Genomic DNA, 26,738 nt, shown 5'->3' with positions numbered 1-26,738 from the left:
TTTGAAAATTTTTCAGAATAATAGTAAGGTTTTCCGCTCCCAGCGGAAAACCTTAATAATATACTGTTTCCCTACTATTGGCAATACATTTCTGTCATGTCATTCGCAGCACACGATCATACGTACGTGACGGATGATGAAGATAAGCTGGTATATTTTCACTTAAACTTATATGTATGATGAATATAAAACGATAGTTCGATCTCTTGAATTGATTATAACTGCCAAAATGTAAACCATTTGCCGTAAAAAACTTGCATTGGGGGTAAACTGAAAGGTAAGAGTTATGTTTGGCATTAAACTAATGTTTTTTTAATTTGAAAAGTTAAAGGTAGCAATAGCAGTGGAAGATTTGCAAGCCAAATGAGGGAACGTCAGAACTCTGAAAAGGAACATGTTTTTCATTAACACACGTACATGTGTATCACTGTTAGTGGACAGCGAACGTATGAATTAATATGCTTATGGTTGTTGTTTATAATTGTTGTTGTAATTAAAAGTAAAATGCAATTTAACTACTAAAATTGTGTTTTAAAGAATTGAATATATATAATGCATTCATCAAAAAATAAAATTTGTCTGGCTAAAACATTATTATGAACACTACTTACATTATAGCTACATATTTAGCATTGACTTGTTCCTTTATAATCTTTCTTCGTGATTATTATTAATCAAAAAATTGATACCAATAGAGTTGAGATCAGGTAAAATAAAAAATAACAACTCTTAAATAAAATCTTTCATACCAAGATTTTGGCAAAAATTCAGTATTTTGATTTTTCATTCAATTTCTTTTCTAAAAAATATTAAACCACAAATTTTGTTAATATTTTCAGATTTTTGTAGGATTTCACCCAGCAGTTTGCCTTAAATAATTTTATTTTAATATTTCAGTTTCATTTTTATGTGGAATCCAATACAAATCATACAAACTTCATTCATGATTATTTTGTTTTTCATTTCAAAACTTTATAACATTTCACTTTCATAAAAATTATAATGCGGATTGTTTGAAAATTTTAGAAATAAGGGATTATCTGGAACAGGACTTATATTTTCCAAAAATTTTAGAAAATAGAATATTGTACTTTTAGGTCTTATGTTTTTGAATACTGGGCCTACTATTATTTACAATTGATTATAGTAAAAATCTCCTACACATGTTTTGGTATAGAGATCCACCTTAAAACAATAATAATTGCTGTGCTTAATTATGCTTACCATGTCGCTATATTTGTGATTGCGAGGCGGCTTGTGGTAGCCTTAAATTGAAACTACCAGGCCAGTAACCCCATATGATTACATTTAATATATTAAATGCTAATAACCTTGTCATTTATTTATTAGGCATCTTGGATAATTCTAATATGAAACCAACCTTAAAAATTATTGATTCTGGCATATAATTTAGAGTTTTAACTGTTCAAACCAAGACCCTCAAAATCATATTCGGAATCTTAATATGTCAAAAAAATTAGATTAGGAATACGAGGGATGTCCAAAAAATTTGTGGACAGTAGCGTTTTTGTCTTTTTTAAATGGGTTTATATGTATATATTTCATACCGATTTGTTTGTTATAAAATTCCAAAAAAAAAACTAGAGTGGTTTTGAAGTTTTTTTCTAAAATCAAAATGAAATTTTACAGTATTAAAGTGTCGAAGCAAGTACAAACCTCCCATTCTAAAAATTGTTCAAACTGCGTAGAAGAGTTTTTAGTTGTAAATATTTACAGTTTAAAAAAAAACCAACATGTCAAAACATCATAATCTTCAATTGTGACGTAGTTAGTATTGTGCTCGTCATTGTCATACTTATCCTTATATGGCACAAGCGATTTTTTGATTGAGTGTACAATTGTACCCTCTGGCCAAACGGTGATTGCGGGTAGTACTAGTATGAGGTAAAACTAGGACTACGACGATATGAAACGTTGTTATAACTCAACGCCAGACTGGGCCTTTCGTCCTGTATAGGTATTGTATATAGTGATAACTCCAATAAATGTGCATTGCTCTGTTTTATATACATGAATATTATCAGGTCTAAATTAAAATACTATAATATTTTCCTGAAAATAGCGTCGTTATTTAGAATAATATTAATAATATTAATATTAGAATTTATTATGTTTTTATTCTAATTATATAAAATGTTGAAACGAATGTTCAGTGACGCTACAAAAAAACGCGCAACGTTTACCATATGGATTATACTTAACTTATATATAATTGGTCAGATATTTTGTATTTGATTCAATAAAGTTGATTTGGTCAGAGTTGGTTCTACTGTTCCTCAAATTAGAGATGTGAGTCTTGGGCCTCTTGAATTGATAAATGATAACCAGAAAAAAAATAAAAGGTTAAGAAAAATTAAAAAAATGTTGATAAGTACATGTACATTGTATAGGGTGATATTAACATTATTTTTAAAAAAAAACTTTCAAATTGATTCAGTTATAAAAGATGCCACTTCCTTCATGTGATACCATTACATATACATGTATGTACATATTTATAGTTGTCATATTTTCGATCATATGTTTGAATGTCGAGAGGAACAAAACAGTAAAATTCAAATATTGATTTAAAATGTCGCAAAATAAACTATTTTTATTGTCATTAATAAGCGTGATATACAGAAACTATAAATGCAAACTATTACTTGTATCTAAAATTTGAAACAAAATATATAACGTGTTTCCCATAATAAAAGAAAAGTAAAATCAAACAACACACTCGATAGTTACACTGTAAGTCTGAAAAAGGTTATCACTTAGTAGGCCCGCTTATGACACAGCATAAAACGTATACATAATTCATTCCAATTTCCCCGGATACATTAAAAAAATGTTTGAAGTTTGTGTTACAGAAATACAAAAATAAAAATAAAGAACCCCATATCTTTTCTCAAAAGTAAAAAAATACATTATTTGCAACTGTTAGGAAAAAGTCTAAAGTAACACAATGTATCAACATCTTCAATTAAAGATATTATCAGCAATATAAACACATAATGGTAAGTTATTTACTGCAATCCGCATCATCTCAATGACACTTTACGGATTATATATGTTCACACAAACAATCAATATAAAGTTATAAAATTTTATAAGATATTGTTCATCAATGTTTATATTGACAAGTTTCCAAAGACTATACAGAAAGTCGCTCTAGTAATGCTTTAGACGGTTTTCTTCACTGTGTAGGACTCCAGACCGCCAAATACATCTATAATATTAAAGATATTCTTAAATCTCCTACTTGAATGTATAAGTATTAGACAACTAATGCCGATATGACAGATTATTATTTTTTCTTTTACAGATAATCACCTCAAAATAACAATGTATTATATATACAAAATTAAAAAAGCATCAACAACACAACCTAACTGTTCGTCTTTCAATTTCATCATAATGCATAGTACAAACACGAAATACATGTATATCAGATGCTGTTTTAAAAGTGTCCTATATTTGTAAAACAATATATATCATATTTTGAAAATATTTTTTCTAGCATTAACATAATATTTTTTTTCTGGAAATTTCTTTTCGGAAATGTGTGAATGTTCAGGTTTCGCGTTTAAAGTATATCTACTTCTTTTTCATCAGTAAGATAAATTATATCGCCACGAATAAGTTGCTTGGAAATATAAAATGCATGGTTTCTTTTATGAACTATAAGCTAAATCTGGGCGACGGTAAGAAAACTTGACATAGGACGAGGCTTGCCCAAATATCGCTCATACACGAGTTTCAAGGCAGTTATCATGCATTTTGTTTTTTTCTTTTACATTATATCACAATTTATGCCTCAACCGGACTATTTTCGACATATTTCACTGCATATCTGCAGTTGTCACCATGAAATCATGGCATAAAGGACAAAAAATATGACGTCACAATGCGTTTGAAAGTCGAATAAATGCACAGGGATATATATTTGGGCATTGACCGAATATATCTTTGTTTTATTGGGTTATTTTTATGCAGTCAATAAAAGAGGTTAGATTGTTAGATGAAATGTTTCCCTCTTTCCTATATTTAATGTAAGAATTTTACTGCGTATCAGATTGTTCATTTTAGAGTGTGGAACAAGATTTCTGTCAGGGACAATGTGTTACAGTGTAGCCTACTTGGAGATCTAGCAACATTTGTTATTGATGGACAATGGAATGGCGTGTGATAGTCCTGGCATATATGATAACTTTGGTTCAGAAGATTGCGCCTGTTGTTTCTGTTTAGTTCATACCTTTATATGCCAATTTGACATTATTTGGTACCCAATTCGAAGTTGTCTCAGGTGCCGCTCACCGAAATCGGAGTTAATGAATAGTGATTCTTGAATGTGTATTGTTTGCAATTAATACATTTTCAGTAAAGTAATTGAGCAATTCGCAATTTTATATTTTGCAAATATTTTCTTTGCCGTTTACCGGAAAGAATAAATTTGCACATTTTAATTTAATTCAAATATTTTAGGCAATGACTGGTTTTTTGCCATATCAATTTGTGTCAGTGCACTAATGACATTATCATGGTAAATTATAAAGTACTTCAGAAGATATTTATTAACATCAGTTATTATAATGGCCTTAATGTCAAGCTCAATAAATGCCACTCTTGGGGTGGATTAAATAGTAGAATAGTGAAGTTAAAAATATACAGTCATTTATTTCCTAATATTATATATTCAATATGAATGACTGAAAATATGGCATGCTTGAAAATCTAGATTGGTTAAGGGTAAGGAAGTTCTATTAACTTTTACAGGTTTCGGGTTTACAATAATAGTAAATGCTGGTTCATAATGAACGCTGCTTGTGGGACTTACCTTGTTTTCTTTCTTCTAACATTATAACTGACGTTCTATATGTCAACAAGCTCTCCTTTAAATTTGCTTTCCTCACTGCACTTATATTCTAAATAATATAAAGAAAATATGGCTCTGCCATATACATTGTAACACAATTATCAATTTAAACAAAATAGTGAACGGTATATTACGACTGTCACATTAAATGTTAATATGGTAATGACATTCAAATTCAAGATACGTAAGTACTGTACAATAGCTAAAGTATTTTTACTTTAAATAAAAACTAATAATGTAATTATATTTCAGTTTCCTTAACTTTTTTTCTGTCATAACATTGTATATCTAACAACTAAATAGACAATTTCTTAATATGGCTGGATGGTCGTGGCTATTTTAATACTATATTACTTTCCCAAACAGAAAAGTTCTGTATACAGATATATCAAAATTATAAATCTAAATTATTTGAAAATTTTCTTCACTAAATGATAGTTTATGACTAAGCATTTTATATCTTAAATTTAGGGACGATCTGATTGTTAATTTGTTGACCACCCAGCCTCATCAAATATGAATATAACCAAGCAATGGGTCAAGAAAATGATTTACGCTCAATTTTAAGATTTTGAAATTTCATTTTCCCATTTCGTATGTCTAATACAGTTACCTAGGAAAATTAAAACCATTCATACAACAATTGAATCTCAATAGATGAGAATGAAGTGAGATACATTTACATTGTTAATATGAAGTCTTTGTTTTGTAGACCATTATAAACAAAGCCTCCCCTTTATTCCAACTATGGCATAATAAATTTACCTTTAATAGCCAAAAATGCGTCTCGCAATTTTTTCTTCCGTTCTGGATGTTGCTTTGTGTTTTCGCAATCACCCTTCCAGTATAGTCGAACGTATATTTGTTCAAATGTAGTAGGAAACATGTCGGATTTCTACAACAAATATATTCAGTTTTATTCAAATTTAAGTGTATATCCCCCCTTATGTTTGCATTGGAAATCTGCGACGTTCAACTTCCTGTTAACACACTTAGCCTTGTCATGGCGCATGAACACAAGTATAAACCTCATCACGCTTTTTGCATATATTTATTACGTTCAAACTTACATAACCAATTTGATATGTACTTATGAAATATAATCGTTAAATCATATTTATTGGTTAAAAAAAAAGATTTCCTCGACAAAGTTTCTTGCACTATCTTTTAGTCGCGGAAGCGAACTAACTAACATTAATATAACTGTTCCATGTATTTTTCATATCCCTAACTTAGAGCGTATATAAAGGCTTTAAAGCGACGATGCATACATATTTAATACAAAAATATAAGTATAAGCATTGAATGCTTTTTTTCTGGATGTCGTTGGTCCTATAACACAGCAAGGCTGTGCAGACAATCATAATACCGCACGTTTGCGCGGTACGATAGTTAAAACAAAAGGCCCATGGGCCACATCGCTCACCTGAGCAACACTGGCTTAATATGAGCATACAGAAGATATTGTGCCATATGGCCCCTCGGTAGATTAACCAAAAAAAAAGATTATCCGAATTTCACACATATATTTTTGTATATACATTAAAAATCGGTAATAGCGAAGTCCTCGGGACCAATGAATTTACTTCGTTATATCCGTAATTTGTTAATTCGTATAACAAATTCGTGATAATAACAATATCGAATTCACTATAGACATGTTTTCTTTCCCAAAACTACATTTTTTGTTAATTGAGGCTTAGAATGAAAATACATTCTTTTGATACCTTTGATAATCGAATGTAAATTGAAAAATTCATGTAAAAATAAATTCATTCAAACTATTATGTTAAATGGAAGTGCAAACGTTTTAAATAGTAAAGAAATTCGTTATAAAACTGTAAAATTCGTCATTATTCCCCTCTATATCACTATATCACTAAAGAACAAGTCACGTTATTGGCCAAAAAATGCCGTGTTTTAAAATCTAATGATACCTACCATTTTCAAAATCCAAGAATAAACAAAACTCAGTGGTATATGATTTATTCATATAACTTTAGTGTAAGTATGATACATTTTACGTTTAACACAACGCCTTTTAAAAACGAAACGTCGACATTTTACGAAGCCTTTAACGCGGCGTCATAAACATGACGGCCAGGCTTAACTGGATTTTAACACAACCAAACATTTCTTTTTTATTTCTTTTTTAATTTTTTTTTGGTATAAGTATCTATTTCCAAACTTTCCATTCCCTTTGTTTAGAATAAGAATTTCGTATTAACTAACCCGACATACATGTAGTTAGGGAATCCGTACTGCAGGAAAATACTCGAAAGCCAGTAGAGGTAAATGAATATATTATTTACATCCACCAAGTATGAATCCCTCTATTTTATAACGAAAATGGATTGTACATTCACAGCTCTGTTGAAATTGAGAGAACTGAAATATAAACGATCCAGATCTTACTAGTTTTTCGATCGGTCGAAACCTTCAGAACCTAACAAAAATCCCGGACTACACGAAATAATCATGGTGATGTCATAATCAAATTCCAATAGGAAACGATTTGACTGTTTCTTATACCTAACGTACTGATGTACGTTACAATAATTTTGTTAATTTTTCTGACTTTTTTCAACCAATTTATTAATTTGTTGATAGAAAGATGTAAATCTAAACATTTTCGAAAATAAATTAGCGATCAATGTAGAGAAAAAGAATGCAGGTAATGTAATTTTTTCTGCAATGTCGCCACCTTCATTTACCGCGTGAATCACCATAGAAAGCATTTTATTGTTTAATATCTTACTTATATACTTTGTTAGTTTCTTGATTTGTCGGCTTATAACGTCCCTTATTCTTTGTTATATCCGAATTCGTTAAAACCGTAAAATATTGCAAAAATTTGATAAACATTTTACCGGTCACTGAACACAACTTCGCTATATCAGAGATTTCGCTATATACGTGTTCGTATCTTTGACACATACGTGTTCGTTAATCTTTGACACATTTACCTTTATGGAATACCATTTTTACCGAAAATAAGATTTTATGCAATATATATAACTAAATTTTCAGTAGAGGTTCACGGTGAAGTCCCCTTTATTTTAGCCCCCCCCCCCCCTCCACCACTTTATAAAGCGATCAAAATAAATGAGAGCGTAAATATAGGTACATTTTCTCCCTGAACTACTTACTAGTTATTGTATTTCATTTAAAAAAAATCCTATATGTGAAAGAAGAAAAGTGTACCTCAATGCCCTCAATTCCTCAAATTAAAAACATTCAAAAATGTAATTTGTCTTCTCCATTATAAACGATTGTTGTTTACCTGGTGTGAATTCAGATCGTATGGCGTTTCATAACTGTGACTGATAAATAAACTTAACTGAAAAATGTTGTAACATGATATGTTAAAGTCCTATAATTCAAATCAATGCATGTCACTATATTGTACTAAGGACCACCCATTATTTTTATCTTTATTAAAAAACAAACAAAGATGATTTTCCGCTGCAATAATGTTCTAAGTACAACGATATAATGCTTTTATCCTCATAATGATAACGTGTCAGAACTATGGAAACAGTTTAAAGGACGTCGTTTTTATTTACTTCGAAAAACTATCAACAATTTGTGTAGAGTTTATGCAATTCATCGTTTAAGAAGAAAGTAGTTACAATACAGCGTATTATCATTTTAGAAAGACCTTTCTGTTGATTGACCAAAATTTTGGCGACAACCGCAGAATCATAAGCAAAATACATAGCTTGGTTTGAGTCATGTTTTTGTTAACATAAGTTTAATACATTCAGATTAAGATTTTTAAACTTGGTATTTCCTATTCAGCATAGCTGAATTTAAAATGTAAACTAACTAAAGCATACCCTCAGCTCTATGTACAAACATAGCATTGTGCGCAAACTTCTGCATCTTGCTTGTAACTCGAAGCTTGACTCTAAGATACGGTTAGTGTGGTGTTTTCAGGAATATTCTACGTACAAATTAATATTTTGGAGTGAGTTACTCCCCTTTTCTTCTACTCTCTTGTCATTAGAGAATTTTGCACTGAGCCGTGCAACTTCGGTAGAGCCATACGGTGTAAGTACTTGTATTTGTTTATCATTTATATAATATAAACCATATGCTCAGTGTTTATTGATATAATGATGTTATAATGTAAACAAATAATTATTCACTCATTGGCGCCAAAATCATCCGTGCGTGAAATTATAGGTATCAAGTTTATTGAGTAAATTTACAAAAATATTGTGAATTATTTTACATGTATACTTATTGATATCATTATACATTGTGTACAACATTATTACACGAATATCAATTCTATTTTTTACTTTATTTACATTGAAAGAATTCAGTCAGTCTATTTTTTATATCAGTGTATTCATAGAGTCAGTATTGTCAAATGTCAGTATTTTCAGTTTTGTAATTTTTTTTTTCAGCTTTAACTAAAAGCGTAATACTACTGTTGTACAACAAGCAAATTCATCTTTGTCAGTTTGACTCGTTTATCATGCGTTCATCATGGCTACCTCAAACAGAACTTTCGTTTTCGATATATGAAATATCGAGCCCGAAGTTAAACTGATGACCCCTATTATCTCTGCTTATAATTATTTTCGTAAATTACTCAGATTTGAAACAGAATTAGCCCATAATATTTGCAATTTATATTTTCCTTACCATAAGGATTATCTATGCTAAATTACGTTGAATTTGACTCGGTAGTTCTTATGAAGAATATTTTTGAAATTGCACCCACTTTTTCTACATTTTCTCTGATTTTAATAAAGATCGGTCTTTCATTTCCGCGATTTATCTTTACCTTACAATCAGGATGTTTTGTGCCAAATTTGGTTGAAATTGGTGAAGTGGTTTTAGGGAAAAAGTTTAAAATGTGAAAACTTTACAGACGGACGGACAGACAGACAGACAGACGGACGGACGGACGGACGGACAGACGGACGACGGACAAAATGTGACCAGAAAAGCTCACTTGAGCTTTCAGCTAAGGTGAGCTAAAAACAACAACAGGAATGATTCCCCTATTATGTTTGATTACATTGAATACCAATTGTTGAACCATTAAAAAAATATATATAAAAAACTAAATACGAGTAACGAGTAGGTCTTCCGTTCAATTTTTTAAAACGATACGATTAATTACCGATAAAACTTTAGATACAAATGATTGAATATTTCAGGGGTTTTGGTGTTATAATTAGTGGAATCGATTAGAATCATCAATTCAAACATTTTCTCTTCTACATTGCTTAAAAAATATGTCTACATATATTGCGTCAAAGTTTAAGGACTTTGGTCCCTAAAAATCCCTAGTAATGTCATAAATGGGTGTGACAATGAGTTTTTTAAACAAATATTGTAAAGATTATTAACTTTGCTTCTCTAATGCATTAAAAATGTTTATATCGCTTCTAAGTTATCATTTTTTTATTGTACTATCACATAGTCACATACCATAGTATAAGTATTGCACATAAACATATATATATATATATATATATATATATATATATATATATATATATATATATATATATATATATATATATATATATAAATATATATATAAATATATATATATGTGTGTGTGTGTGTGTGTGTGTGTGTGTGTGTGTGTGTGTGTGTGTGTGTGTGTGTGTGTGTGTGTGTGTGTGTGTGTGTGTGTGTGTGTGTGTGTGAAAACAGGGTTTCTTTTCAGAAAAAAAAGAAAAGAAAGAATTCAAAGATACAGAACAAAAAAGAAGAAGAAACAGGGACATTAAGGAGAGAATATAGATTGTGATGAATTTTCCAAACGTTGAAATATATCTTTCCAATAAATATCAAACATATGATAATTGCATGTTTTCAGAAGCAAAAGTTTTTCAATAAACAGTCTTCTGGTTAAGGATTTCTTTAATGCTTAATGCTTTTCACATTTAGCCTTGATGCTTTTTGAAAAATGCACTAGGCCAGTTTGCCTTCCCCGTTATTAACTGATGTTGTTCACCTGGTGTGAATTCGATTACATGTAGCCATTCATAATGTTACTTGCCTGTACTACGCGTGTCACGTGACATCGATATCGGTAAGCGTGTTAGAGGTGACTATATTTCCAATTATTCTTCATTTATACGTAAGCATGATTTATACGTTGTATTTCAACGGATGTTGTTTCTATTAGCTTAGCTTTCTTTCTAAATTGGTGATGAATTATGTCACGTGATATGTAAACGATTTTTTCCCGATCTGCTTAACTGTTTTTCATTTAGATATCATCTATTCTACCAGAGTCCGCCTACTTTATTCATTTTTATTCTTTGCAAGGGTAGGGTCACAAACCGGAACGAAATTTATTTTTTGTCGGTGTACAAAATCATCGATAATGCGTCAATTATTTAAATATTAAGCAATCAAAGGTACATGTATTAACACTAATTAGATCACTTCCATTAAAAAAAATATCAAGAAAATAGTTGATTTTTTAAAATTATTTAACGTATAAAATCCGTTTACATATGTTTATGGATATCATTCTTTTGAAGAAATATAAATGCTAGTAATCACCACTACATATAGTGCGCAGATCTAGAGAGGAGTCAGGGGTGTTCGGGCCCCATTACCAAGTAAAATTCAGAGTATTTTTTTTTTAAATTCACATAGTAAAGTTACTGAAAAAATATAGACATCGAAACACCCCCCCACCACCACCACCCCCACCACCCCCGCCTCCAGCCCCTAACAAAACTTTCTCGAGAATCCCGCCTTTATTGGACAAAATACATGTATCTAGATCTGCTTATGTATAAGAGACAGTAACATTGTAAGTAAGATTGTATCCGCGCGTCATTTTTACATATGCACTACTTAATGGTCACATACCACTATTTTAAGTAGTTCCATTCTTAAAATGTATGTATTTTTAAAAATTCTCACCACTGCTAAATTGGATTGAAAAAGAAGGTTTGAAAAAAAATACAAACAGGGACAAATATATCTTTAAAGACGCAATAGGAAGGGTGTAAAGTGGTCAATGTTTATAAATATTCCGAAGTGAACAAGAAGTTTGTAATTGTTTATAGGCTGGTATAAAAAGGTTTTTTAGGGGTCATATCTTAGTTCCCCCTCGGTTTATTATCCTGTAGTTTGGAATGTTGTTGGACAAGTGTCATTCTATAGGTATAATTTATATAAATTGATTTGAGTCAGTGTGATTTTTTTAATATTACTTTTTTGTTTTACAAAGGAATAAGAGGGAAAATAATGGGGGTCTTTGTCTGTATCATAGTATCATCTCCAAAGATACATAAAAAATTAATAGCAAAAATTGGATGGTTTAAATATAACATATTCCTAAGGCATCAAACATTTTAAACCTTTCTCTCTTACTCTCATGCATAACCTCAAGTCTCTTTTATAACTTTAGGATCGCTTGCATAATCAACGTCATCATTTCTTTTTGTTAACTAAATTTAAATGATTGTTCCTCAGGAAAAAATCTAATAAGGATGTATTAAATCTATTTCATTACATTTTTAAAATCCTATTCTTACTCTGTTGTGGAACCCATTTTAATCCTATTTTAACTCTTGTGGTCATGGTTTGAAGAAACTTACTATACCATATATTTAAAAGCTAATCACCCTACCATTTTTCATTCTTTAAGAAAAAATATTCCTTTGGATTAGGGCGTGTGACTTTAATTTTATTAATTGAATTTTAATAATTTTATTATTACAATTCCAGGTTATATTAAGGAATTAATTCTTAGCATACATGATTATTACATTATTTTTAAGATCAAGATCTAAGTATTTAATTCTTTGGTACAAAATATTATTATTGTATTATTAAATATCATTCACAACAAAAACACATGTAGATTTCTTATAAAGGTAAGTTTGTCAGGAATCAAATTTCTGTGCTGATTTTTTTTTCAGAGAAAATGGGGAAAATGTAATTTTAAGAAATGAGTATTCAATAATCATCAAACTTTTATAAGCATCCACTAATTATGTTTCTCTCTATTTATTACGAAAAAAGATTGTAATTAATACATGCATGACTAGCCAGAAATATACGAAATTCTATACACGACCTAGCTTTCGGCGTAATAATATATTCCTAATTTTCAGAAAGGGTTACAGGTACATTGATTAGCATTAAAATGTCAATATTCGAGTAGCTATGATTCATAAATTATTCATTGAGGTCTTCTTAATACTGTTGTTGCTTATTTTGGGTGAATTATTTCTAGATCGATCTTTAGCTCTAAAACTAAAGCTAAATTGAGAGCACGACCTCTACACACTTGCACGGACTGACCTTGGACTGCCAAGGAGACTATAGTCCCCATTGCAACCTTCACATGATTATTTAGAAAACTGACTGTTTTTTCTGTGTAATGTTTTAATTTACAATAGTTATAATTTACGTCCTTTTACTCACTGTTGATGGATACATTATGTAATTGTTTAAATGATTCAAAGTTAGATGTAAATATAAACAATGAAATACTTTGTTTGGTGCTTTATTCGGGCTATGGAAGAAGCTGCCATCGCACACTCTCTTTTTACATGACCAGCATAGTTTTTTTTTATTCTACATTGCTAGCTACTTTCATATTTCAGCAATTTAATATTTATATAACATATTCACTTGTAATATATCGGTAATATGTTAAAGGCCCTGTTTAACTTTTAGAAATCAAAAGTAATTAGTGGAATTGTCTTTTTTTTGGAAAAGGATGCAACAATATTGAAAAAGTATAAAAAAAAATATTTAGTCATACTTTGCCAGAAATTTACATATGAAGCCCTCCTGCTAAAATCTACATCACTACCCCCCACGTTTTATTATCCGAGTTAAATACTGAAGACATTTAATCTTAAAACTGCATTACTTATATATTTTTGATATTCAAAACACTTTATTTAAAATCAATTTTGTATCTAATGAACAATTAGCCATTGTAGCTGCAACAGATAAAAAGTAAAAATAATGCAGGCTTATACAGAATTTATTTTCCTTTTCACTATATCTAATCTGACCATTGCTTCACTTGAAACATTATTTGATGTCATTTGTCTGCTTAGTTGCCGACGAATTTCCAATACAGAAAAAAACTATATTTACTGAGAATTCGACGACGCTTAATTCTGCCATCTTTTGTGAAGCATGGAATTAAAATCAAGTCCCCTTCAGTAATGTCGGCGTGTGTTATTTATTTTGAAATGAAAATATAATTTATTTACAAATAAGTGGGTGAGTAAAACTTTTTATGATTTTTTTTAAAGGCATTTAAAAGTTGAAGAAGAAGGGTTCTAATATTTACATTTTTTCATTGTCTTTGCCTTAATACTACTACAAATAAATTTTGTAATGTATAGTCCAATACATATCATCAATGATTTTAATATTTAATCGTACAATTGTTGAAATTCTTCTAAATATAAGTAATAAGGAATAATTCCTTGAATATTATGAGGTGATCAAATACGGTTGGGTGTGATCAAATCAATCATAAAGGCCTTCGGACTTTATTGGATTTGATCACTCCCAACCTTATTTGATCACCTCATAATACTCAAATAATGAATCCTTATTTTTTAATTAACTGTGTCTTAAATGCCTAACACATTATTACACACTGACCTCCTTCCCACTATTTTTTTAATGGTGTGGGTTTGTTTTGACTATATATTTTAACGATACATTTAATTTCCTCATATAATTCTTGATACAACCAAAGTAAGGCATGTAACGCCTTTATACGTAATATTAGCATATGCAGTTTGGTATATCCTTGTATCACACCCATTTCTTACATTTATTTTAACATTCGTTGACAATTAAGTTTTTGTGACTAATCAGATAGCGTATTTGGACAAAATGTTATTTATATATGAAGCAACGATATATGCAATCAATTTGGATTTTAAATGCATTTTGGTTTTAGTCATAAAAGAAAAATAATTAAGATAAACATGTACCTTTTCATCCATGTCTTTGCTACTGACACTTTCGTACTGTGTTGACTATTTGCAAAAAAAAAAATAATAATAATAATAATAATAATGAAAATAAATAAAGAAATAAAAACATTTCAACGAAAATATCTAATTTCATTTGCAATACATTATGTACATGTTCTGTTTTATAACACGGCAACAAAAAAGGAAACATGTAAGATAAACACGTACTTGGTCTGTGCTTGTGTTTTGTTGAGATGCTTTTTTTTTATGGAATTTAACTTTCTCCATTGGATTGTCTCGGCCGCTTCCATAACTGAACTCCACTACCTATTGATTGCAATTAAAAAATATGATTTGATCGTAAATAGTTTTCAATTTTCATTTGAAATTCAGTTTTGTTTTGTATAAACATTTTACTTGTTATCACAATATTCTTTAGATATATGCAAGTCATCATTTGTTGTTTTTTTTTCAAATTTTATTAAGGTAGTTATGCAATCCTGTTTTGTAAGCGGATACATTAAAGGGAAAATTAAAGGAAAGTGTTTTATTTGTATGTTTGTTCGAATTTTTCTCGTTGGAGAGAATGCTTATTATTCTTGATTGACCGATAAGAATCTGAACTAGACTGTTGTTGCTATAGCAACAGAAAGGTCTTCCGTTCTCAAATAAATGAATTATTTAAAAAAAAACCCTCTTTCAAACACAAAATATAATGGATAGAATATATACTTTGAAGACAACTTTCAGAACTTACTTCCTTGTCAAACAACGAGATGTAAAAAAAAATTAAAATCAAAGATAGTAGTACCCCCCCCCCCTACCTCCTGGAAACTTATCTTTTTTAAGAACTACTGTTAAGTGTTTTTCCCAAGCCTAAACATGAAAGTGGGATATGTTGTAGTTAAAAAAAAGGTATTTATTTAATAATCTATTTTTGCGAATAGTGTTATCTAAATAAACATCTAACAAGGAAAGTGCCGTGAAATGACATCTATTAAATATTTCTCAAGTTTGCCTATTTCAGAGCTGGGGTAATCAAATATTGTCAGTTGATGTATTTAAGCACCAGCACATGGAATGACAAAAAACGTTAGTCGAATTACCTCTATCTTAATTTTATTTCTGTTTATACGTAAAGCATTTATGCCATATAAATCTTATTGTCTTATAGTTTTATCAATTTACATATATGAATTTTGGAGCGTTGTTTATTTGAATTTTAGCATGGGTCACCATGTTATTGAATATCAGGGTTTTTTTATTATTGGGTGGAGCACTACAACTCTACTAGTTTATGCATATAAAGACGTCGAAATATGCTAATTAAAAAGAAAGTCACAATGACCTACCCTTAGAAAATTATAATTATATGTAATGAATTCTTAGACTTTGATTATAGAAAAACAAACTCTAAAAAAATATTTTTTTTGCATCTTACAGTCCCACTATATCTTCACCTAAAATTAGGTAAGCACAAAACTTTTTTTTTGGTTTTCAATCAGGATTTGTTTCCAAATATCGTTATACACTGAACCAAAGTTTTAATTCTTCACCTATTATAATGTGTTACTATGAAATAAGCACATATTTATTTGTCTTGCCGTCAAGGTGATTGATTTCCACTTAACTTTCAAGTAATTAAGAACGATGCACTGACATTGACCTCTGGTTGCGACCCGAAACCTTGACCTTTGCTAAATACATGTAGCACAAACACTTTGCTCAGAGGTTTCGGATTGTGTTTAAGTTGCCGATGGAAATGACATTACACTTATAAAAGAGAAAAAGCATATCAAAAAAGTGTTTTCTTCGAATTGCTTAATATTTAAAACAAAGTTGACGACAAAATAAACAGCAAATTAAACAATGCAGACACCAAAATTCAAACGGCTCGGCTGTTTTCTCAATGATAATTTTGGCATTATTGTATGTTTTTCTTTTTAAACTACTACCAAAGACTAATTTCAATCACAAAAAATTGCCAATCATATTAAGCACGCACATAAAATAATACCAATTTATTGTTTTGACGAATCATCACGGGGAACTAACACAGGGCGAAAAACCATCTTTAAGAAAGTCCTTAAAGGTGGCTTAAAGGTGACTTAAAGGAGCTTAAAGGCTATACAACCTTTAAGCCGCCTTTTAGTCACCTTTAAGCAAGTGCTTATAGGTCCTTAATGTCCAAACTTCTTAAAGCTACCTTTAAGCCACCTTTAAGCCACCTTTAAGCATCTTTAAGTGGCATTTACGCTCTCTTTACACTGCCTTTACACTGTCTTTAAGTGGCCTTTAAGTCAATATTGATCAAGCTGAACAATAAAAACATATATTAAATGCAAAATCTCTTTTATAGAGATGGGAGGGGGTCATCCGAGTGATAATATAATTTCAAAAGAAGGGGGGGTGTTCCAGGCGGTTTTTATCGTCGCTCCATTAAACACAGATCGCTATCATCAGCACCGCTCTGATGGACACAGATTGCCGTTATAAAATTCTTTATAATTTTTGGGGGGTTTCAAAATTATTGTAGGTATGAGCGCAGTCTCTGTATCTTAATATGTGCATAAAACTAATTAAAGTATGTTTGCTTCCTATTATAAATTAATCGGTGAAAAAAATCTCTCTCTCTCTCTCTCTCTCTCAGTTCATCCGGTTATTAAACAAAATAAAGATAATGAACCAAAAATGCATGATTTAATTTGTTAATCGGTTTAAGGTTTGTATTTTTTTTCAATTTTCATTATTTCTAACTCTAGATCTGCTAGATACATGTTAAAGATAAAAAGACTCTCAACTGCCTTTGTTATATCGGGCAGGAAATTACTGCTTTGTTTGTCTAGACATAGTTTTGTTCGTTTGTGTATATCTAATTAGAGTCTATTGTTTGTCCAACTTAAGAAAACCCCTGGAACTAACACAGAATATACAAGATATACACAGCAGTTGTGTCGTGTGCCCAGGTGCACGTCAGGGTTTCTAAAGGCGTTGAATCTTAGTATGTACGAGTATACGATAAGTCTAGTGAATAAAAGTTAATTTACATTTGTAATTCATTTTCAAAGTATTATTTCCTAGCTCTGAGTTTCAAAGATGTTACGTCTACAAATTAACGATACATGTATGTAAGAGTAAAATCTTGAGGTTAATTAATTAATGTACCGGTGATCATAAATAGGGGTTGATTATTTAAATATATGTATAAGGGTAAATATGTCAAATATACCCGGCCTGGCACATCATACAATTGTATGTACAAGTCATTTGCAATTGCCACATGCAGTAAATACGTCACCGGTAATTGGTAATTTTGTTTGTTATAGAATTGATAGTTTAAAAATCATGTACATACAATTACATGTAAATATTTAAACATATTGGAACGGCGCCGCGATCATGAAAACCGGGAAATTGCGGTAAATTGAACAAATACCCTAATAGTATCAATGCATTTAATAAAAGAAATGATTTCATTTTCTTTCTTACATTTTTATAGCTATAAATTAGATGCACGTATATCTACTCGGTTTAAATTTATTAACTAAGAAAGCCTAAGTGAACCTAACGGTTTCCATTTAGGTATAATATATTTTTGTTCACTGAAGACCAAGTTCCGTATTTCATTCGAAATACATGCATGCATGTAATTTATAAATTAGATATAATTGATTGTTACAAACTGAATGGTTTGTCAAAATCCTTTCAAGTAAACACATTCAATACAGTGATTCAATATCCACTGATATAGGATATAAAAACGCTTATATATATGTAAGTTGCCGTGGCGCAGAGGATGTGTGGTGATGCTAGTAAACTAAGGGTCCCGGGTTCAATTCTCGCCGTGGCCGGTTTTTTTCTGTTTTTTTTTTCATTTTTCTTTCTAGAACAAAAACCGTTTTAATACCTTTTCTTTCATAAAGTTAATACATTTTGTTGGAAATTAAGCACAATATTGAATTAATTTTTTTTAATGGCTTAAAGGTGGCTTAAATGTAGCTTAAAGGTGGCTTAAAGGTGGCTTAAAGAAGTTTGGACATTAAGGACCTATAAGTTGTTCTTAAAGGTGGCTTAAAGGTGGCTTAAAGATAGTCTTTAAGCTGCCTTTAAGCCATCTTTACGCTTTCTTTAAGCCACCTTTAAGCAATACTTATAGCTTAAAGGTAGCTTAAAGGTGGCCTAAAGATCGTCTTTAAGCTACCTTTAAACACCCTTAAGCTATCTTTAAGGAGGACTTAAAGATGGTCATTCATCCTGTGTAATTTCAATCGTTGATGTCTTATTTTATCTGTACTATTGATGAAAAGACATATCAGTTAGGAAATGTTGAAAATTTTACTTTATTCTATACCTTATTTTTTAAATTATTCTATTTCTAAGGGTGAACAGTTAGAAGTTTTGTTGAATGTACTTGTTTAAACCTACAAAAATGATTATTTGTTAGTTGATGCATACTGGCACTGTACCAGTTATCGGCTATAATTTTACGTTTTCTTTTCGTGTTTCCTTATTTCTTGATATATTGAAATCAACATTTTCAATTTTCATACTTTAAATTGTGAACTCTTTATTTATCCATCGGTTAGATTACATCATCATTTAGCCGAGGTTTTATGATTTACTGTACAAGTTATCGGCTTCGTAATAATAACATAGTAAAATCCTTGTACATGTTGATTTTATATTCTGCAAAGTGTAAATTGAATTATGTCCCTTGCGGGGTCAACCTATATATATAGCTATTATACATAAACAGAAGTCATAAAATTATTTGTTTATTATCATACGGTAATACAAAAAATCTTACGCTAATCAATACATAATTATACAATCAGGCGTTCAAATGCGCCATGAATCTCTCGGAATATAGTGAGTTCCTTTTGTTTATAAATGTTATATGTAATGATATTATATGCCAAATCAAAGAAGGGATATAAATACGTATCACAAAGAGGTCATATTCTATTTTTAACTTATTACGTCACTTCCCCCACAGCTGAAAGTGCAAAGATGTAAATCAGCGGTAAACAATGATTTTTAAAGCTCATGTTTAAAACATATTGAAGAAAGTTTTCAAGCAAACTTACTTTTTTTCGAAACAGACGACTGAATTAAAAAATCTCGGATATTTGCGATCTATAAGTCCGAACCCACAGTTTAGCCGTTATCTGGTCTTAGCCGATAACTGGTACAGTACCAGTATCAAGATATGAAGTTATAAGAAAGATATAAGAAAAGATATAAGAAAGTGGGATTCATTTATCTTATCTTAGATTTTGTGTCAATGCATTTTTTTTAATTTGAGATTGTTCATTGATTTTGTTTTAAGTTTTACATGATTATGGAATAGTTTTTAAAACTGAAATCTTATTAAGATAAAGAAACAGATGTTAAAATGTAGCCTTCACTTTTTGTTGTTAATTTTTAGATATTACAACTGAATGTATGTAACTCATTGACTCACTTCTATCTCATACAGTGCCTCCGGAACATCTTTGGGGCTCAGTTTCTTCGCAATATAGTCTTTTAGACTTCCATTCTTTCATAAAAAAAAAATACATGTATCAGTTTTTATTTGCTTACAATCATAACAATTATTATTATAAGTAATTATTAGTTGTTCGACTATAAGAAATACAATGTATGTACTTAAATAATAAAGAGGGTCATACATTGAATTAATTTAAAAATAAAATAGATTTAATGATAAAACCAAAACGTTATTATACAATAAACAGGAACAATGTAAAAAAAAAAAGAAACATGAAGTTGCATAGAACAATAACACAATATCAATAGCTTGCTCTTTTTAGGGTTAAACACATCAAATGGATTAAGCACCTGAAGATCTACTGAAATAACTGTTTATTTGCAACACAGAAACTGGAAGTTTTCTATTTTGCATTCAATGTGAACTAAAGATTTTTTTTATTATAAACACATTAGGAAAACCCAGACTACACTTGTTCTAAAAACACATTTCACAACTTTTGTTATGTGCTTGATTATCAAGTGGGTGGGGTGTTGCTACTACTATTGAAATAAAACCACAAATGAAATAAAACCACTATTGAAATAAATTATTTCAATAGTGTTTGGGGACGTATTTCATTAGAAAAAATCACTTTTCAACCGCTATTGTAATACAAATACTATTGAAGTAATGATTTAATAGAGGTTGGGGATGAATTTCATGATAAGAACTACTTTACAGACACCATTCAAGTTCAACTACTATTTAATGTATTTTTTTTAATTGTAGATAGGAATGAATTACTTATAATCATAACTATGTAATCACTATTATGTAACACATTTGGAAAGAAAGAAGTTGTATATCATGTTAACAAACTATTTTGAAATGCAAGAAATCTAACGAAAAACATCAAATACACAATTATGGTACAATTTTCACTGCTGTGTAGTAGTAAATAACCAATTCTCGCAGATAAACATGCATATATACATAATAGTGGTTTTATTTCAATAGTGGTTGCAAAGTGATTTTGCTAATGAAATGCATTCCCAACCACTATTGAAATAATTTATTTCAATAGTGGTTTTTCTTCAATAGTGGTTGCAACAATGCATATGCATTTTTTTAACAAACAATTCAAATACACAATTTACGTACTAAAGACTTGCATATTTTATGGTAATAGTAATCAAGACTGTGATGTTAATGTAATTATTTTAGGATTTTCACTGTTGTGCAGAAATAAGCAATCCTCGCAGATTAACATATAGACTCGTTTTCATATTTTTATTTACCTTTCTCTTTCTATTGATATTTCATGTTTTATGGAAATTGTAAATTATTTGTACCAGAAGACAACGTTTTAAATTGCCAGAACTTCTATTCAAAACCCCTGCATATTAAAAAAATAATTTATAGCTTATATATCATTATAGATTTATGTAATAATGAATATCACTATCAAGATAAATAATTTCAATAATGGTTAGGTATGCATTTCATTAAGATCAATATTGAATGAAATAAATTATTTCAATAGTGGTTGGGTATGCGTTTCATTATAACCACTATTGAAATAAATTATTTCAATAGTGGTTAGGTATACATTTCATTACAACCACTTTTGAAATAATTTATTTCAATTGTGGTTAAGGATGCGGTTCATTACAACCATAATTGAAATAAAATATTTTAATAGTGGTAGGATGTTATTCTAATGCATATTTTCCGACTTTGCATAACACATTCGGTTCCAGATGACAGGTGGTATGGGAAACATGACCATAAAGAGGTAAATCAAAGAACATCATAATCAAAAAGGAATTCATCTTCTCATAAGACATACTTCTTATCTTAAGAAACTCCCCTAGCAGAAAAAAAGTGTTACAAACAGACATAACATAAGTATTGAAATAATTTATTTTAATAGTGGTTTTATTTCAATAGTGGTTGCAAAGTGATTTTTCTAATGAAATGCATTCCGAGCCACTATTGAAATGATTTATTTCAATAGTGGTTTTATTTCAATGGTGGTTGCAACAGTGAGGAAAGGAAACACATCTAATGAGCATGCAGATATTTGACAACAAAGAATTAAACCCCAATAAAAGCCATAGCTTTATATAGTTTCGCTGTCAAATTATATTCATCACTTAATAGTTTAATCAACGTTAATAACATTGATTTAGTTTGTTAAAAGAAGCAAATTTTTTTTTATCTATGAATCAATGGTTGTTAAAAACAAATTACTTCAATAGGGAGGATATTTTAATTTTTTGAGAAAAAATGAAAATAATCATCAAAATTATTCGTCTGAAATGACTCCTGTTATTATACAGGGGCAAAGGCTAGTGAACAGCTTTATTGCTCAACATACACCAGTGTGTAATTGAAAGTAATTTGACCATTTAAATATTACTTACAATTGCATCAACATTTGTAATTAGTGACTGTCAATTACCATTACAAATTACCATCATCCCAAACCTGTTTGAATGATGTTAAAGTCTACCTTTCAAAAGCTGCAAAACTAATATATGTGGTATTAGTATGGAAGAACACTAAAATAATGTTGATTTATTTAATAATTGTTCAAACTGTAAATGCTTGGTCTCAGTAGGTGTTCAAAGTTCAAACAAGAAAATATATTTTCAAATAAGTATCACAGTTTTTAAGGAAACTACAGTGTATATTATAAAAGTCTATTGTAAGTTTATTATGATTATTGATAACTAATACTACCGCTTTCATTATAGAGAGCCTAGGATCATAAAATTATCGTGTGATTTGCATCTTACAGCCTCTCTACGTCTTCACCTTAAAAAAGGTCAGCGAAACAAAATCTATTTTGTTGCTTTTCATCATCATTCGATTTCCAATGTTGTTATATTTGTTGATGCCCATAGTCCATGAAACTTTTTACTTTCCCACACGAACGGAGAGCGGAAGGTGATTTAACAGTGTATAAACGCTGGAAGGAAGTTGGTGAGTGGTTGGTGAAAAAAAAACGGTGAGCGCACGCAGAACTCAAATGGAGCGCAAACGCGAGCGCAAAGTGAACAGTGAACACTATGTTAACGCAAGATGAATGATCTGTTTGGAATAATTCTGATGTTATCCTTAGGCTGTATACAGAATAATATTTTTAGTATTATTTGTTTTTTATTTACAGACTTGTGCAAGAACTTAAATTGAATTCATTAAATTATGTTCATGCTTTGAAATAAAAATATTTTATACTAAAAATAATTTTAGTAAATTTTCATTGGAACTTGTACATCTCTATGTAATTGAACTTGTTTTTTTATGTATTACATTTATTTCTAATTTACATAACAGGCTTTCATATAGAATTGATATTAAGTATGTGATTAAATGTATATTTAATATTTGCTCACTGTTTACCGTTTGATATAAGATGTCGGGCTGATCTTTCCGTGATCAGTCGTACTGTTCTAAAATTAATCGATAACAAAGTAACTTCACTTGCAATTCCTCCACTATTTTAGCCTTTTTTTTCTCGAAAATATGCATTCAAATTGGTAATGCAATTTATTTATAAATGCCACGGCTAAGGTTGATCGTTTGATATTTGTTGATTAAAAAAATCTGCCTATTTGAATCATACATTTTGTTCATTAAGCTATGTTTAATTGAGCTAATACTGAAGGAAAACAATTTATGAATCTGTTTAGAACAAGTACATGTATGCGGGAATGCAATGCAATGGAATAGCATATAATCATTCATACTATCACTTGACTGCTAACTTCGCAGTTATAAGTGGTTAGATTGTTTTTTTTAAAAACAACATCTTTACAGACATATTGAACCAAAGGTGACGATGTTTCTCAATAAAGAAGTTTAACTAGTCAATTCATAATAAATGTATTAACCTACTGCCGATAATATTAATGTTTTGATAAACATGAACAAATCCAGCTTTATTATATGAATCCCTGTATTTTCTTCATTTTAATTTTTAATTTTTCTATCATGATCTTAACACTTTGGAGGTCCGAATGACAATGGAGATGAAAAAACCTAAGCGGCAAACGAACGCAATGTCAGCAAACGCTTCATACTTTGTGAACGGTGACTGCAGACGGAACGGAGCGGAGAGTGCAAGACTGAGAACAATGAACAAACGGTAAGCAAACGGTGAACGATGAGCGAACGCAAAATAAGGAAGTATATCGTTCTTAGGACTGTATATGAAAGATTACTTGTCAGTTGATGCATCCTAAGTTGTAATGTTCAAAAAGTAGTTTTTGATTATCTCATTTTACATTTCTTGTTAATTCATTTCTTAATTTGGAATTTTTTATGATATTTTGCGAGTTTAAAATTTTGTTGAAATTTTAGTTTTAAATATTTTTTTTAATTTAGATATTAAGAACAGATGTTCAGTTAGCGATTTAGTCAATGTGTTCCTGCATTGTTTTTCAACGTCATTGAATTTTATAAAACACTTTTACTAACCTGTATCAAAGTCTTTGCCTCCGGAACCTGATCTGTTTTCAGTATGGTGTCAATAGCATCATTTAGTTTAGCAGTCTTAAATAAAAAAGCAAAAAACAAAACGATATACATGTTTCAGTTTTCCTTTGCTAACAATCATAGAAATATTACACTATTTCAGGAATGAATTCAATATTTATTAGTTTTATACGATATAAAATGGTTTGGGGCAGTTTACGCTTTATAAACCGCGAAACGGTTTATAAAAAAACGTAAACTGTTCCACACCATTTTATATCGTATAAAACTAATAGATTTTGAATTATTTCCTTATAATTATAATTTTTTGCTATTAATTGTATATAAAAACAGTCATTTGATATTTAAACTGACATAAAATTGTGCAAAATTCAAACGTAACGTAAGGCGGGTTGATACTTTTTTGACGTTTGTCTTATTATGACGTAGGCAACATTCTTAATGCGATATAAAATGATTTGTTTAGCCAATCAGAAAGTGCGTAACAAACAGAATTAAATTATTAGTTGTTGGACAATTTAAAGTAATATCACTATATTTTCATTGGTTTAAAAAGGGACCAAAACATTGTCAGTAGCAGTCCGACTAATAGTTTTTACCGGAACCATTGTGTATTTTTTCACAAAACCTCTATATGAAAGGTATGTTATTGATTTACATAATGTCTAAACCAAATATCTTTGCAAATAGTGTTATCTCAAGGTGACAAGAAGATTGGCCGTAAAATTTTCAACAGGTTGTATTTTTAGAACTAGGATAACCAGTTATTGTCAGCTGACTCATTTAAGCACATGTAGATGCACTGAATAAATACATTCAGTTAGTCAAATGATATGTTGACTCCTTGTATTAATAAAGCATTAATACTCAATTTCCCTGAATTTAAAACCTTTCCTTTTATTTCAGTCGATGGACTTCAAAGCTTTATACTGAATTTGATAGCTATTTTACAATTGTTGATATATTATATATATAGCAAACCAGAGGAAGTTTAAACTTTTTTTTTTCAAATGTTTGTTTTTCACTAAAACATTTTTAGCAGAAGTATAATAACAAACACAAATTTATTTACCTCCATTTCCAAATCGTTGAGGTTTTTCATGTCCCCGGCAGTCTTTTATAATAAAAAAAATCCCACTAAATTAGTTTATTTTTGCTAGCAATTGTTATAGGCCAAATTCAAAGTTATTTATCATTCACCTATTCAGATTTTTTTAAAATATTGAAATTTGTTACATATGAAAAAATAAAAAAAAATATATATTGAAAATATATAAGGACAAAATGAAATATGAAACCCATTATTAATCATGAAAGAGGCACTTTACAATCAAAAATAACAATTTTTGGTAAATTAAGCTGCAATAAATGCAATCTCAGCATGCATACATCGTTGTTTGAACATTGAACATTAGTTGAAATTTGTTTAGACGTTGATAAACAAAGGCTCAATTTTGTTTAACATTGACTTTTCCACATTGAACATGTGGTAAACATAAATACGATGAATAAACATAAATTTGATTGAGTTAAAAGAACAAAAATATTAAATTGATTAAAAGTCAAATATTTGTTGCGCAGATAACTGTTACAAATACATAAATATTCTTTTAGGGGCAACAATTTGCATTGATATTATTATACAAACTTACTCATATAATAGTGTTTATTTAAAATGTGAAAACAAACAATACTGGGTCTCATCTTATATTCAACTTTAACATAGAAATATAAAACTTTTTTTTAAAATCTACCTCTCGGAAACTGCAAAGCTAATATTGGTGGTATAGTATGCATGGTTATTAATATTATGTTGATTCTTAATCGTTAAAACTGTTACATTCGCCTCATGTTTTGTCATAGGAGGTGTTTAAAGTTCCACAAAGAAAATATTTTTTAAAAGTAGTAGTCCTCCTCCAATCAAAAGAGTTAC

At 29.8% G+C, this 26,738-nt stretch overlaps 1 protein-coding gene across 2 annotated transcripts; it reads right to left on the bottom strand.

Annotated features, from left to right (window-relative positions):
• Window positions 1–2,601: 2,601 nt before the first annotated feature.
• Window positions 2,602–26,005, bottom strand: LOC136271392 (uncharacterized). 2 transcript variants are annotated; one of them, XM_066071325.1, is made up of 8 exons: window positions 25,878–26,005; window positions 24,788–24,862; window positions 20,294–20,368; window positions 15,058–15,156; window positions 14,848–14,892; window positions 5,645–5,774; window positions 4,841–4,928; window positions 2,602–3,232 (listed from the first exon to the last, which is right to left on the bottom strand). In XM_066071325.1, the coding sequence occupies exons 1-7, from the start codon at window positions 25,905–25,907 to the stop codon at window positions 4,876–4,878; spliced, it is 507 nt and encodes a 168-aa protein (XP_065927397.1). In that variant the 5' UTR covers window positions 25,908–26,005; the 3' UTR covers window positions 2,602–3,232; window positions 4,841–4,875. The 2 variants fall into 2 exon arrangements, with proteins under 2 accessions (XP_065927397.1, XP_065927398.1); XM_066071326.1 differs by having other exon boundaries at window positions 14,848–14,883.
• Between the last annotated feature and the right edge of the window lie 733 nt (window positions 26,006–26,738).

This window comes from Magallana gigas, chromosome 9 (assembly GCF_963853765.1).
Source record: "Magallana gigas chromosome 9, xbMagGiga1.1, whole genome shotgun sequence".
In the NCBI taxonomy this organism is placed as follows: domain Eukaryota; kingdom Metazoa; phylum Mollusca; class Bivalvia; order Ostreida; family Ostreidae; genus Magallana; species Magallana gigas.
Note: the sequence above shows the minus strand (reverse complement) of the source record. Positions and strands in the feature narration are given on the sequence as shown.

Coding starts and splice junctions, on each gene's coding strand:
- LOC136271392 (XM_066071325.1), bottom strand. CDS start 25,907: ATGAAAAACCTCAACGATTTGGAAATGGAG. Junction 20,369..24,787: donor AGGCAAAGACTTTGATACAG/GTTAGTAAAAGT, acceptor TTTTTATGAAAG/AATGGAAGTCTAAAAGACTA. Junction 15,157..20,293: donor AGGCACTGTATGAGATAGAA/GTGAGTCAATGA, acceptor TGCAATCAATAG/GTAGTGGAGTTCAGTTATGG.